Source organism: Terrapene carolina, unplaced genomic scaffold (assembly GCF_002925995.2).
Source record: "Terrapene carolina triunguis isolate 2854851 unplaced genomic scaffold, T_m_triunguis-2.0 Scaffold85, whole genome shotgun sequence".
In the NCBI taxonomy this organism is placed as follows: Eukaryota; Metazoa; Chordata; order Testudines; family Emydidae; genus Terrapene; species Terrapene triunguis.
The window spans coordinates 61,928,698-61,941,813 of NW_020664436.1; the positions used below are offsets into that span (position 1 = coordinate 61,928,698).

The 13,116-nt window shown below is 39.7% G+C and overlaps 1 protein-coding gene across 1 annotated transcript in view; it reads left to right on the top strand.

The window, feature by feature from the left end:
• MAN1A1 (mannosidase alpha class 1A member 1) overlaps window positions 1–11,662 on the top strand; it is a 210,355-nt gene extending 198,693 nt beyond the window's left edge. Inside the window, exons 11-12 of the mRNA XM_024205373.3 lie at window positions 7,086–7,201; window positions 11,505–11,662. Of these exons, the coding sequence (XP_024061141.2) occupies window positions 7,086–7,201; window positions 11,505–11,631 (243 nt within the window). The 3' untranslated portion in view covers window positions 11,632–11,662. The remainder of the gene's footprint in view (window positions 1–7,085; window positions 7,202–11,504) is intronic.
• Window positions 11,663–13,116: the final 1,454 nt, after the last annotated feature.

The following is a 13,116-nucleotide window of genomic DNA, read 5'->3' on the forward strand; positions in this document are numbered from 1 at the left end:
ATACAGATCCTTCTTTGTTGTAGAATAAAAATCTTTTATTCACACCTGGCTTCCATCAGTCACTCAGGCTTGAGTGCCCCCAACCCCAATCAATCAATCAGTTTGTGTGCGCAGCACAAACTTTCAGTAATGGTTAAAATAACCCTCAATCTAACATCTACTTCTTGCACCAAATCTAATCAGAGATTACCAAAATACGGTACATGGAAAATATTTTAAGAGATATCTGTCAACAATGAAAAGTGGGACTACTACTAAGGAAAATTTCAGCCAGATCCCAACTTCAATGACTACCCTTTAAAAATTTATGAAAAGAAACCAAATAAAAACTATATAGAAAATTCAAAGGTTATAAAAACTAATCCTGTGTGAAATTTCATACTGATTAGCCACCTACTTTTAAATAAAAGAAGAAATCTATGCCCCATTTTAAAGCTCATTTTAGAAAACAACCCTAACTATGGAGTCACTACCAGATGCCGTAATACAGAAATAACAAAATAATACAGGTTTATCTAATAACCTAGTCCTGGGGTTTCTTGTAAATTTCAGTGTTAACAATGTTAACTATTCAGCTGGATAGTAAAATGCTTTTCACACAAATCCAAACTACCTCCCATACCTTTCCTGGTGCCAACTATCCCTTAGAAAATTGCAAAGACCTCTGCTTTCTATAATGCTTATACTTGTTAATACAAAATTCTTTGTATTTATCAACATTAAATTTCATCTGCCATTTTGTTGCCCAGTCACCCAGTTTTGTGAGATCCTTTTGTAGCTCTTCGCAGTCTGCCTGGGACTGAGCTATCTTGAGTAGTTTTGTGTCATCTGCAAATTTTGCTACCTCACTGTTTACCCCTTTTCACAGATCATTTATGAATATGTTGAATAGGACTGGGCCCAGCACAGACCCCTGGGGGACACCACTATTTACCTCTCTTCATTCTGAAAACTGACCATTTATTCCTACCCTTTGTTTCCTATCTTTTAACCAGTTACCAATCCATGAAAGAACCGTCCCTCTTATCCCATGACTGCTTATTTTGCTTAAGAGCCTTTGGTGAGGGACCTTGGCAAAGGCTTTCTGAAAATCAAAATACACTATGTCCACTGGATCTCCTTTTGTCCGCATACTTGTTGACCCCCTCAAAGAATTCTAGTAGATTGGTGAGGCATGATTTCCCTTTACAAAAACCATGCTGACTATTTCCCAACAAATGATGTTCATCTATGTATCTGACAATTTTGTTCTTTACGATAGTTTCAACCAATGGCCTTATCGTCTTTGAGTGCTCCTTTAGCATCTCGATCATCCAGTGACCCCACTGGTTGTTTAGCAAGCTTTCTGCTTCTGATGTATTTAAAAAAAAAAATTGCTATTACTTTTGCAGTCTTTGGCTAGCTGTTCTTCAAATTCTTTTTTGGTCTTTCTAACTATATTTTTACAATTCATTTGCCAGAGTTTATGCTCTTTTCTATTTTCCTCATTAGGATTTATCTTCCGCTTTTTAAAGGATGCCTTTTTGTCTCTCACTGCTTCTTTTACTTTGTTGTTTAACCACAGTGGCTCTTTTTTGGTTCTCTTACTATGTTTTTTAAATTGGGATATACATTTAAGTTGAGCCTCTGTTATGGTGTCTTTAAAAAGTTTCCATGCAGCTTGCAGGGATTTTACTTTTGGTACTGTACCTTTTAATTTCTGTTTCACTAACCTCCTCATTTTTGTGCAGTTCCCCTTTCTGAAATTAAATGTTACATTGTTGGGCCGCTGTGGAGTTTTCCCCGCCACAGAGATGTTAAATTTAATTATATTATGGTCACTATTACCAAGTGGTCCAGCTATATTCACCTCTTGGATCTGATCCTGTGCTCCACTTAGTACTAAATCAAGAATTGCCTCTCCTCTTGTAGGTTCCAGGACTCGCTGCCGCAAGAATCAGTCATTTAAGGTGTCAAGAAACTTATCTCAGCATCCCTTCTGGAGGTGATATGTACCCAGTCAATATGGGGATAGTTGAAATCCCCCATTATTATTATTGAGTTTTTTATTTTAATAGCCTCTCTAATCTCCCTGAGCATTTCAGAGTCACGAACACCATCCTGGTCAAGTGGTCTGTAACATAGCCCTACTGCTAGATTCTTATTTTTCAAGCATGGAATTACTATCCATACAGATTCTATAGTACAATTTTGTTCATTTAAGATTTTTACTTCATTTGATTCTACGCTTTCTTTCACATATAGTGCCACTCCCCCACCAGCACAACCTGTTCTGTCCTTCCGATATATTTTGTACCCTGGTATTACTATGTCCCATTGATTATCCTCATTCCACCAGGTTTCTGTGATGCCTATTATATCAATATCCTCATTTAATAGTAGGCACTCTGGTTCACCCATCTTATTATTTAGACTTCTAGCATTGGTATATAAGCATTTTAAAAACTTGTCATTTTTTGGCTGTCCCCTATTGCATGACTTACTAAAGTCAAGATATATCACATCTATGGCTTCCCGCGTCCAAAAGTCTTGTTACTCTATCAAAGGAGGATTTTAGGTTGGTTTGATGTGGTTTCTTGACAAATCCATGTTGACTGTTACTTATCTTCTTATCTTCTTCTAAGTGCTTACAAATTGATTATTTATTCCACTATCTTTCCGGGTACCGAAGTTAAGTGTCTGGTCTATAATTCCCTGGGTTTTCCTTATTCCCCTTTTTATACATAGATACTATATTTGCCCTTTTCCAGCCATCTGGGATCTCTCCTGTCCTCCATGAATTCTCAGAGATAATTGCTAATGATTCAGAGATCTCTTTGGACAGTTCCTTAAGTATTCCATAATGTGTTTGCCTCCTTGAAGACATTTAACTTGTCTAAGTAATTCTTTCCCTATTTCAGCCTCAAGTCCTGCTTCATTTACACTGTTCACTTTGTTAGTTGTCCAAACCCTTTTGGTGAAAACCGAAACAAAAACAGGCATTTAAAACTTTGACCACTGTTGCGTTTTCTGTTATTGTCTTGCCCTTCACATAGAGTAAATGGGCCTACCCTGTCCTTAGTCTTCCTCTTGATTCTAATGTATTTGTAAAATGTTTTGTTACACTTTATGTCCATAGTTAGTTTAATCTCATTTTGTGCCTTGGCCTTTCTGATTTTGGTGGTTTTTATATTTATCCTTAGTAATTTGACCTCGTTTTCACTTTTATATGACTCATTTTTGAGTTTCAGGTTGTTGTAGATCTCATGATTAAATCAGGAGTTTAATGATGATTGAGTCTAATATGATGGAATCTAACAGACAGTGCTAGAGATCTTTCTTTGAATACCTGTAGGGATTACAGGGACTATCCTGTGATAGAGGGAACCCTACTAATGAAAGGAAAATGAGATTAATCTGAACTGTCTGTCACTTAACCATGAGAGTAATTAACCATTACAACAATTTACTGAGAGTTGTGGTGGATTCTCCATCACTGACCACTTTAAATAAAGAGTGGATATTTTTCTAAAAGATGCACTCTAGGAATTATTTTGAGGAAGTTCTTTGGGCCTTTATTTTATACAAGAGGTCATACTAGATGATCACAGTGGTCTCTTGTGGCCATTGAATCTATGATTCCACGGAGAACATCTGAGAGGGTGGTCAAATCTTGTTTCCTCACCCTGAAAATTCAGTTTTGTAAACAAAGTTAATTTCTTCTATAAACTTAGTGTTTTGTTTTTTTTCATGCGCTGGTCCCTATGTCTATTCAATATATGGGTACGCAGGTGCATCATACACCTAAAACTGGAAAATCTTGCAAGTAATATCTGTTGGTCTGTGCCAGCATCGTGGATTGTCTCATGCTAAGCACCCACACTATCCTCTGCTTTTGAGTCCAGTCCTTCTGAGGGACATTTTCAGCCCAGAGGAGGATACTATCTCAAGGAGGAATTAAATCCCTTTTCTGACCGCACGCCAAAGCTTCCTTCCACTGACACTGACAGTACCTCCAGTGGAGACTGACCCAGCCTTCTTATCAGCTGAATCTGATGTCCTGGATGAACCACCACCCCCCAGAGAGGTTAGCCCAGACAGGGCTTCAGTAGTTTTGCTGGACCCCATCCTCTGCCCAAGCAAGGGATCACTGATATCCTGCTTTTGGGGGCCTTGCCCCTCCCCCCCAAACCAGCTTTTGTGACCCTTCTTGCTGGCCCTATTGGAGTCCATGGGATCCTTATGCACAACACCCAGGACCTATGCACTCTACCAGAGAATTACTCTCCTCCTAGGCAACAGCAACTGGCTGTGCAGGAGTATGTGGAAGAGGAAGACGACAAGCTGGATATGCCAGTACTGGACATACCAACAGGAGTATCTTTCTCACCCATTGAGGCAATTACTCCATCTTCACCATCCCCACCTGATGACCATAAACAATATCAATAATTGTTGCAGAGGATGGTGGCAATACTTCAGATCCCATTAGAAGTTAAGGATATACAGCACAAGCACTTGGATACCCTGCAGCCTATGGGACTCAGTCAAGTAGCTCTCCCAGTGAATGAAACTATTATAGAACCAGCTAGAGTATATGGCCTACACAAGCAATGTGTACCCTATTCCCCTAAAAGGGCTGAGAAACATTATTTTGTGTAAGCAAAAGGGACAGAATACTTGTTCACCCACCCTGCCCCAAAGTCCCAGGTAGTGCAAGCAGCAAAGGAAAAATCCAGGCAGCAACACACTAAAACAATTCCTGTGGACAACAGAGTGAAACAGCTGGACCTTCCCATGTCCACAGGGTTTGTTTTTGGGTGTTGCTGCCTGGGTCTTTCCATGGCTGCTTGTACTACTAGTGACTTTGGGGCAGGGTGGGACATTATGGAGTTCAGTATCTCTATCTATGAGGCCCTGTTAGCGGCATATGACTTTGTGAACTACTCATAGTTCCTGGAATTCAAAGACAAACTCCCCCAGGAGGAAAGGGCCTAATCCCAAACCCTTGTTAAGGAAAGTAGAATCGTGGCTAAAACCTCATTGTAAACTGCAGTTGGCGCAGCTGGTACCCCATCAAGATGTATAGTGACCACAATAGTAATGTGGCGAGAGTTGTGGCTTCATCTTTAGGGTTCTCCAGACAGGTTCAGAACTCCACTGAGGACTTGCCTTTTCATTAAACCAATAGCTTTAGGGAGAAAACAGATGAATTTTTGCACTCACTTAAAAGACTCCAGGACAACTCTCTGCTCCCTGGGCATTTATATCCTAGCCACAAAAAGGAGGTGTCATTAACAGGTGTATGAGCCAAGTCCCTTCTGCAGTCTTTCTACCACCGAAGACCATAAAAATCACCACACAAGCATTAGAGCATGCAGAGCCCAAGATATGCAGTCCCATCCACCAGAGGCGGATTAGGGTTTGTGGGGCCTTGGACTAAAGCAAGTCGTGCCATCTCCACCTGTTTCCAGAGTCTGCTTTGGTGGCCAGCTTGCATATTCTGTGCACAACTGAAGGGCTATAACAATGGAAAAGTGGATACTAGACATCATCCACTTAGGCTACACCATCAAGTTTCTTTCCTCGCCTTCTAGAAAACTCCCTTCCAGCCCCTCTTCAAGAACCATTCTTACAAGGAGCAACACCAACAGAAGGTGGACTCTTTCCTGGTTCAGGGAGATATAGAGCAAGTGCCACCTCAGGATCAAGAGAAAGGGTTTGCTCAATTATTTTGTAGATCCCAAGAAAAAGGGAGAATGGAAGCCCATTTTTAACCTATGTCAGCCAATTTATTTATTTATTTATTTATTTTTGCAAATTAAAATTCTGCATGGTTATGCTGGCATCAGTAATTCCCTTCTTGGAGAAAGGCACATGGTTTGCAGCCCTTGATGTGAAAGGTGTTTTCACCCATCCCACAGAAGGTTCCTCAGTTTTCTTGTAGGACAGGAACACTACCAGTTCAGAGTACTCCCGTTTGGGCTGGCAGCAGTACCCAAGAACTTTCTGAAGGTCTTTTCAGTGGTCGCAGCACAGATGAGATAAAATCACTACACTGTCTTCATGTACTTGGACAACTGGCTTTTAACAGGCAGATCATATCTGGAAGTTGTCGACAACCTTTTCCTTGCACCACTTCCTGGCATACTTGGGAATGTGCCTAAACATGGAGAAGTCTACTCTGACTCCCAAGCATCTCATAAACTTTATAGGGACGCCCCTGGACTCGACCACAGTGAGGGCCTACTTCCCAGCAGACAGATTCCATACCAGGAGCAGTCTGATTAAAAACAAGTCACTCACAAACCCCAAACAACAGTCCAGGTCCATCTTTTTTTGCTAAGCCACATGGCCTCCTGTACTTACATAATTCCGTTCACCAGGCTACATCTCCGTTGTCTGCAAGCCTGGCTCAGGGCAAGATATACATCAGACAGACATAGCACAAATACCGTAGTGACAATCTCCATCAATGTCAGTGCTTCACTTACCTTTTGGACAAACCTGAAACACGTGTATTGGAGTCCCTTTTCTGCCTCCCACACTCAACGTGACAATAATCACGGATGCATCCCTCATAGGTTGGGGAGCTCACATGAGCAGTCACAAGATATGTGGACACCTCAGAAGGCCAGGATGCATATCAATCTCTTGGAACTAATGGCAGTCAGACAAGCCTACAATGCATACGATCCCAATGTGCCTAGATAATGTCAGACAACATGACGACCCTCTTCTATATAAACAAACAAGGTGGGGCAAGATCCACTGGCCTCAGGTACCTGGTGCACATGCATACCCACATGTGGAACACAGATAGGGACCATCCATCTCAAAGAACCTCCTTTTATAGGTAAGTCACCTCCATTTTTGCTTTTTTTCCCCCAAATATATAATTATGCCAATATATGCACTCTGTCAAAAGTAAAAATACAAGAATTCTAAATATATTTATCTAGTTCTGCAATTTCAAATCTTTCCCAAGGAGACTATGACCAAAAGGTTCTCATTTAGCTGCGGAGTAATTGGATTTGGCAGACTAACAGTAAAATTGACAGAAGATTAATTTTCTTTTACTTAATTTTTTTCTCTCATGAATTCAGGCACTGGAACAACATTGCAGAGTAGATGGTGGCTATTCTGGAATTAGAGATGTTTATAGCAACCATCAAAGCCATGATGATGTGCAGCAGAGTTTCTTCCTTTCAGAGACCCTCAAGTAAGTTAGCAAGGAGACTTAATTTATATTAATGAATCTCTACAGATCTTCTTTACAGATGAGTACTTACCATTAGTAGTCTTGACATTCAGGTAATCTAAATCTGACTGGAACAATATGCAGCTTTTGTTATGTGGCAGGAAGACAGATTGCATTTTTATTAATAAACTGAATTCTGTGACTTTTGGAAATATCTTTACCTCGGTTAAAGACATTTCATACTTACTGTTAAGAAATTACATCTTGCAATTTTGATAGGATCTAGTTATACATGCCAATACCAATACCACTGTTTTACGAGACAAGATGGTGAGATTGTCCTCTTGTACTGAATACTTTTTATGTTAACTATGGAGCAGGAAAAAAACAACTAACTTTTATGGTAAATTCATACAGCCTTGATAAGAGAACAAAGAAGGGGCCCTCCTTCTCTCCTCAGCTTTTAATGAAATAAAGGAAATCTTGCATCAATCTTTTTTTCCCCCATTTCTTTCTATTCTTTGCAACCCAGCCTTGTATAATAACAATGTAATCATGCAGTTTCTACTGAAAGTGTATTTCCCTAGTGGGTTTTTAATTTTGTGTCCATATATGTGGGATTTTTTAAGAGCATAGTGTACAATCTAGTATTCTGCCTCCATAATACAGTCCTTTAAGTCATCCATGTAAGGATTTTGACCAAACAAAATTTTTATGGCTTCTTGGAGATTTTGCTGTCAACTATCGTTGAGCCAACAGGGTTTCTAATTATATTAGTTGTAGTAACCCAGTCTAAAACCATGCTCCAAAACACACTTTTGTGAAAGAATAAAAAAAAAAAAAAAGCCACGTAACTGTCAAACACCCTTTTTGACAATCTTATGCATAGGGAGGACTGAAAAGATCAGCTTTTTCTGAAGCCTAGCATCTCCCACAGTTTTCCTTCATATGGGCTATTCCCTTCCTGTCTGCTGTTTCTGGAGGCAGTTCAAAACTGTAGCATAGCCTGTGCTAGCCACGCTCCTTTCTCCAGCCTGCTGTCAGATCATCTGCCTCCACAACAGCAGTCAGTGGAGGTTCCCTTTGTTTCCAAACTTTCCTTTGCCTTCGTATTTTTGCTTTGTTTTGTTTTCGGGCTGTACTGAGCACCCTTCTTTGGCCTGGTCTACGCTGGGGAGGATTGATCTAAGAATGCAACTTCAGCTACGAGAATAGTGTAGCTGAAGTCGACGTATCTTAGATCGAATTAAAATTACTTACTTCGCGTCCTCGCGGCGCTGGATCGATGGCCGCGGCTCCCCCATTGACTTTGCTTCAGCCTCTCGCACTGCTGGAGTTCAGCAGTCGACGGGAGAGCGATCGGGGATCGATTTATCGCGTCTACACTACACGCAATAAATCGATTCCCAATAGATCGATCGCTGCCCGCCGATCCGGCGGGTAATGTAGACGTACCTTTTGTTCTCTCCTCCACTCCTCCTCTTAAACCAGGTATTTAGCAGCACATGGCTGAAGCCACTTGGAGTTCTCTTTTTCCGGAATGGTACAGCAGCCACATGAGCACTGGACTAAGCCTAAAAGGTGCACCATCTGTGAGGCAGCTTTAACAAGCTTTACAGAGGGCCTTGCCTGTTCTCAGCCAGCCAGCCCTAGCACAGCTAGGATTCAGAGTTTTGAGTCAGACAACCATGTTGGTACCCCATCTCCTCAAGAAACACAGAAAAGCCTGATCAGGGGAAACAACAGAATAGGCAGAGGTTGTAAGGATGAGGGAGGACTTTATTCAGATGGCCAAGAGGGTAAGTCCTGGGACAATTCAGGACCATAAGGATAAGACACTAGTAGGGCTTCCAGTCCTACCCCAAGTCCTGAAATGAGTCCTAAGTGCTCTCGGGGTGCAAGCAAGGTTTACAGTCAGCCCCACCTTCCTCTCAGCTTGATTCAGAAAACTAGCAGTGAATTCCCATCCCCCAACCTGGGGGAGTGGGAGTCTACACGGGAGGACTCCCAAGAGAGAAATTTCTAGAGGACTCATGACCCTGCGCAAGGCTAGCCACAAAAGACCCCATCCAGGGCACAGCCCGCTGGCCATGCTTGCAAAGCACGTAAAAAAAATAATTAAAATATCCAAAAGAAATTAAAGGGTGGTAAGAAAAAGTACAAAAAACCAAATAGGTATTCATCCTCTGACCCAGACACCACCACCTCTACCGAGGATGGAGAGCTATTATCAGACTCTGATTATAAGCAGGACACAGACAAAATGCAACAAAGTTTTCTCCCCTGCCCCCCCTTGAGAAGCTTGAAGCCATGTGTAAAAAGATTGTATCCATGATTCAGTTTCAGCCTAAGCATGCCCTCAAGCCTTAGAGCAAATACCTCCCTTCCAAATCATGTCCTTAGGCAGCAATTCCCCTGCATGCATCCTTTGAGGAGGTAATCTGGGGGAGAGGGAATCTCCTGAAAGGAGTAAATATGTTAACAGCCATGTTCTCAACTTTACAAGCTTCAAGAGCCGAAGAATGCTCTCACAAACGTACTTAAGGTTGATGCTGCCATAGCTTCTCTAGCAAAGGATATGGTTATTCCATCCAAAGGGGACTTATTCCCCAAGGATCCAACAAATAGGAAGGTGGAAGCCAACCTGAGAGCAGTGTCATGGCTGGAGGACCTTAAAGCCCTTGCAGGCAGAGATCAATCCAACTTTACATCTATACAACATCATGCATGGCAGATACGTTAGTGGATGCTATGAGGTTTTCTGCCAAGGCCATGGCATCCAGCTCAGTACCCAGGAGATGCATATGACTTCCTACCTGAAAGATAGATACTCACTCCGAAAAAGTCCCGTGCTCATCTAAAGTCACAGGATTTTTCCTCTTTGGAGAAAAATTGGACAAAATAGTGGCTGAAAATGCTGCCAAACTTTCAGTTCCTTCCCCTCTCCAATTAGTGCTCTAAGAGGGGACTACAAACCCACTGGGTCAACATTTTACTTGAATAGTTACAGTATAAGCAAGGACTCACTGCACCTAGTTACTTTGTTGGCATTGGAATCACTTTTATTAATTATTTTTTACAAGTTTTTACACAGCTTTGGAATGAATCCTCTGGCAGCAGACTGGAGAAAGGAGCGTGGCTAGCACAGGCTGTGCTACAGCTTTGAATTGCCTCCAGTAACTGCAGACAGGAAGGGAAGAAATTTTCCATTTTATTAGAAGGCAATTGAAATCAGAATGTTCCAAAGCTATTCTAATAGGTTTTATAATATATTTTTAATGTTTTTGTTTACTTTAAACAGTAGCACTGGTTCATTTAACCAGGTACTTTAAAATGAGAAACATACCTGACAGCTTACAAATATTCTGATTGCCATTGCTTTCTAAAGGGAAAGCTGATCCTTTTGGTCCTTTATAGCCTTGGGAGCCTTGCGTACACTGTTCCTGTCACCAAGGAAGTTCCACCTGTGTTATCAACATTGGGAAACCTTTTCAGACAAACCCTAGTGTAGACACAGCCAATGTGGCAGCCTCAGCTGAAAGTGGCAACTGCACTATGCACTGAATGACAAAGGTGAAGGAAGATATAGGGATTTCTAAAAACTATTTTGATTATATTTTGCTATACAACTTTGTAATTTGAAAAATGTAAAGTACAGAGGTAATAATTAAAAAGTTAGCATTTGCCAACAGTTCCCATGCAGTGAAATTTGAGTGTACAATTTATATCTGTACTACAGTGTCTCCAAGAACTCGGTGTGTAACAGTGAGTAAATGTTGTTTTTAATGGTGATTATTATATTACTGTTAATATATTCCTATTTAGTAAACATTTACCCATGGTATTGTTCCAATCACTGTTTTTTATTTAAATATCATGCCTTGAACCAAATCATGCTCTTATGAGTAAGGCAAACAGGATTTGACATGCAGTACATGCACTCAGTTTTCTTTTGATGCATGTGGTAATTTATAAAAGCTTGTCGTGACAAAAAAGAATGAAACAGAAAAGGAAGTGCTGTTTAACTTTAAGAACCTAGACTTTATATCTTTGTTATTTATCAAAACAGGAATTTTTACATCACCACCTGCTACTGTCAAGCCTTGAAGCCAATTTTAATTAAGTAGTCCCAATGCTTGGTGCCAAAACATTAGTAAATGTCACTGGTTGATAATGTTTTACATTAGATCTGCTACCTAATATTTCCATCTATAGAAGTGGGGCATTAATATTTATCTGTGAAAATGAATTAGTTCCATCTTTCTCTTCTTTAAAGCTGAGGTTATTTCATGGTGCCGTCATGTTACCTGTTTTCTCTTGCCAGGTACTTATACTTACTCTTTTCTGAAGATGATCTTCTTCCATTTGAACATTGGATCTTCAACACTGAGGCTCACCCTCTACCAGTTCTTCACAGAGATGATGGGAAGAAGGAAGAAAAACACAAATAAACCAATGTTAAGTTAATTTTCATTCCTTAGAAGTTTCTTTCCAATATTGGGCACACAATGCAGTTTTACTTAAATTCCTGAGATATTTTGAGTTTTAAGCCAGCTGTTTTGCAGTCTGTTATATTTGCCAGTAAATATTTATGAATGGACCTAAATTCATTACAGCAAAACTTTTAATCTTATTTTTCCAGCTGAACCACTTTCTTTTTTTTTAAGAAATCTGACGTCTCTAGATTTCATTAAGCTGCAGTGTCATCTTTGCCAAATAGAATAGAGGGGTCTGCATGTTACTTGTTTCCTATTATACTTTTGATTTGACTGCAAAATTCTTTCCTCCTCTATGAGGAGATGTCTGCTTTAAGCTGTAATATTTTGCCATGTTGCAAAAAGCCATAAAGAATTAAGTATAAAGAGCTTTTTTTTTCGTTCTATGTTAATTTTTTTTGTCTGTCTGTCATCTGAGACAAATCTTGTAACTGTGACAGCCTCTTCTTATGCGGGTCTATCAATTAGTAAAATATCTTCTGAAATTTTTAATTATCAATGAAGTCTACGTAGGAATAGTTTCATCTCATGCAGACACAATTCTGTTTAAAACTGCAGTGTACTTTGAATTGAACCTAAACATTTTTACAAATCCATTACATTAGTTGGACAGATCCTAGTTTTTATTAAAACTCGCCTTTTTGTTTTTGTTTTGTTTAGAATATCACTGCAAACTGAATTTTCTTCCATTTTCTAACTAGAGTTACTATCACTTCTATAATCAGTTTGGTATGAGCAAAATAAACAATTTGAAAAACTGGCAATATTGAATTATTAAAAAGGGAATCGTTTCTTATTTATAGCTATTTACGTAATCTGTTAGCTTTTTCATTTGACTGGATGTGTGAGATAAATGAGATGTTATGAAATTCTTTCTAAAGTTAGGCTGCGAATTATTCCAATCAGAGAATGAGAGATGATTTTTTTAATCTGCTGTGATCTTACTTTTCAACAATTCCATTTGGTTTAGATTGTGACCTAAGACAGTCAGCTGGAACAAAGTAGTTTAATATAGATTATCAGAACCGGAGTTCTGAATAGCTCAAAGGAAACTTGTCTTCTTAAAAAAAAAAAAAAAAAAAAAAAAAGATTCTTTGCATTGGAAGATGGAAATTGACCGGCATACAATTAGTACATTTTGGAAGCCCAGAACAAGGATGACCAAAGTTATAGAAATACAACATGTTTAAAAGTATTCTTCTGACATAAGGCCTAGATTACCAAGAAAAGTTACTTTTAATGGAATCACCAAAGGGAGAAATCAGGCACAATTCCTTTTCTATTGAGATGTATTTTGGAATAGTTTACATGAGTAATTCATATGGATATTAGGAACTTAACTTTTGATTCGCAGACAGGATGACTGTACTGTATGTTCAGAGTAGGGTGTGACCACTGGCTTCCCAGCATGAAAAAGCACACTATTAGGTGATGTGACTG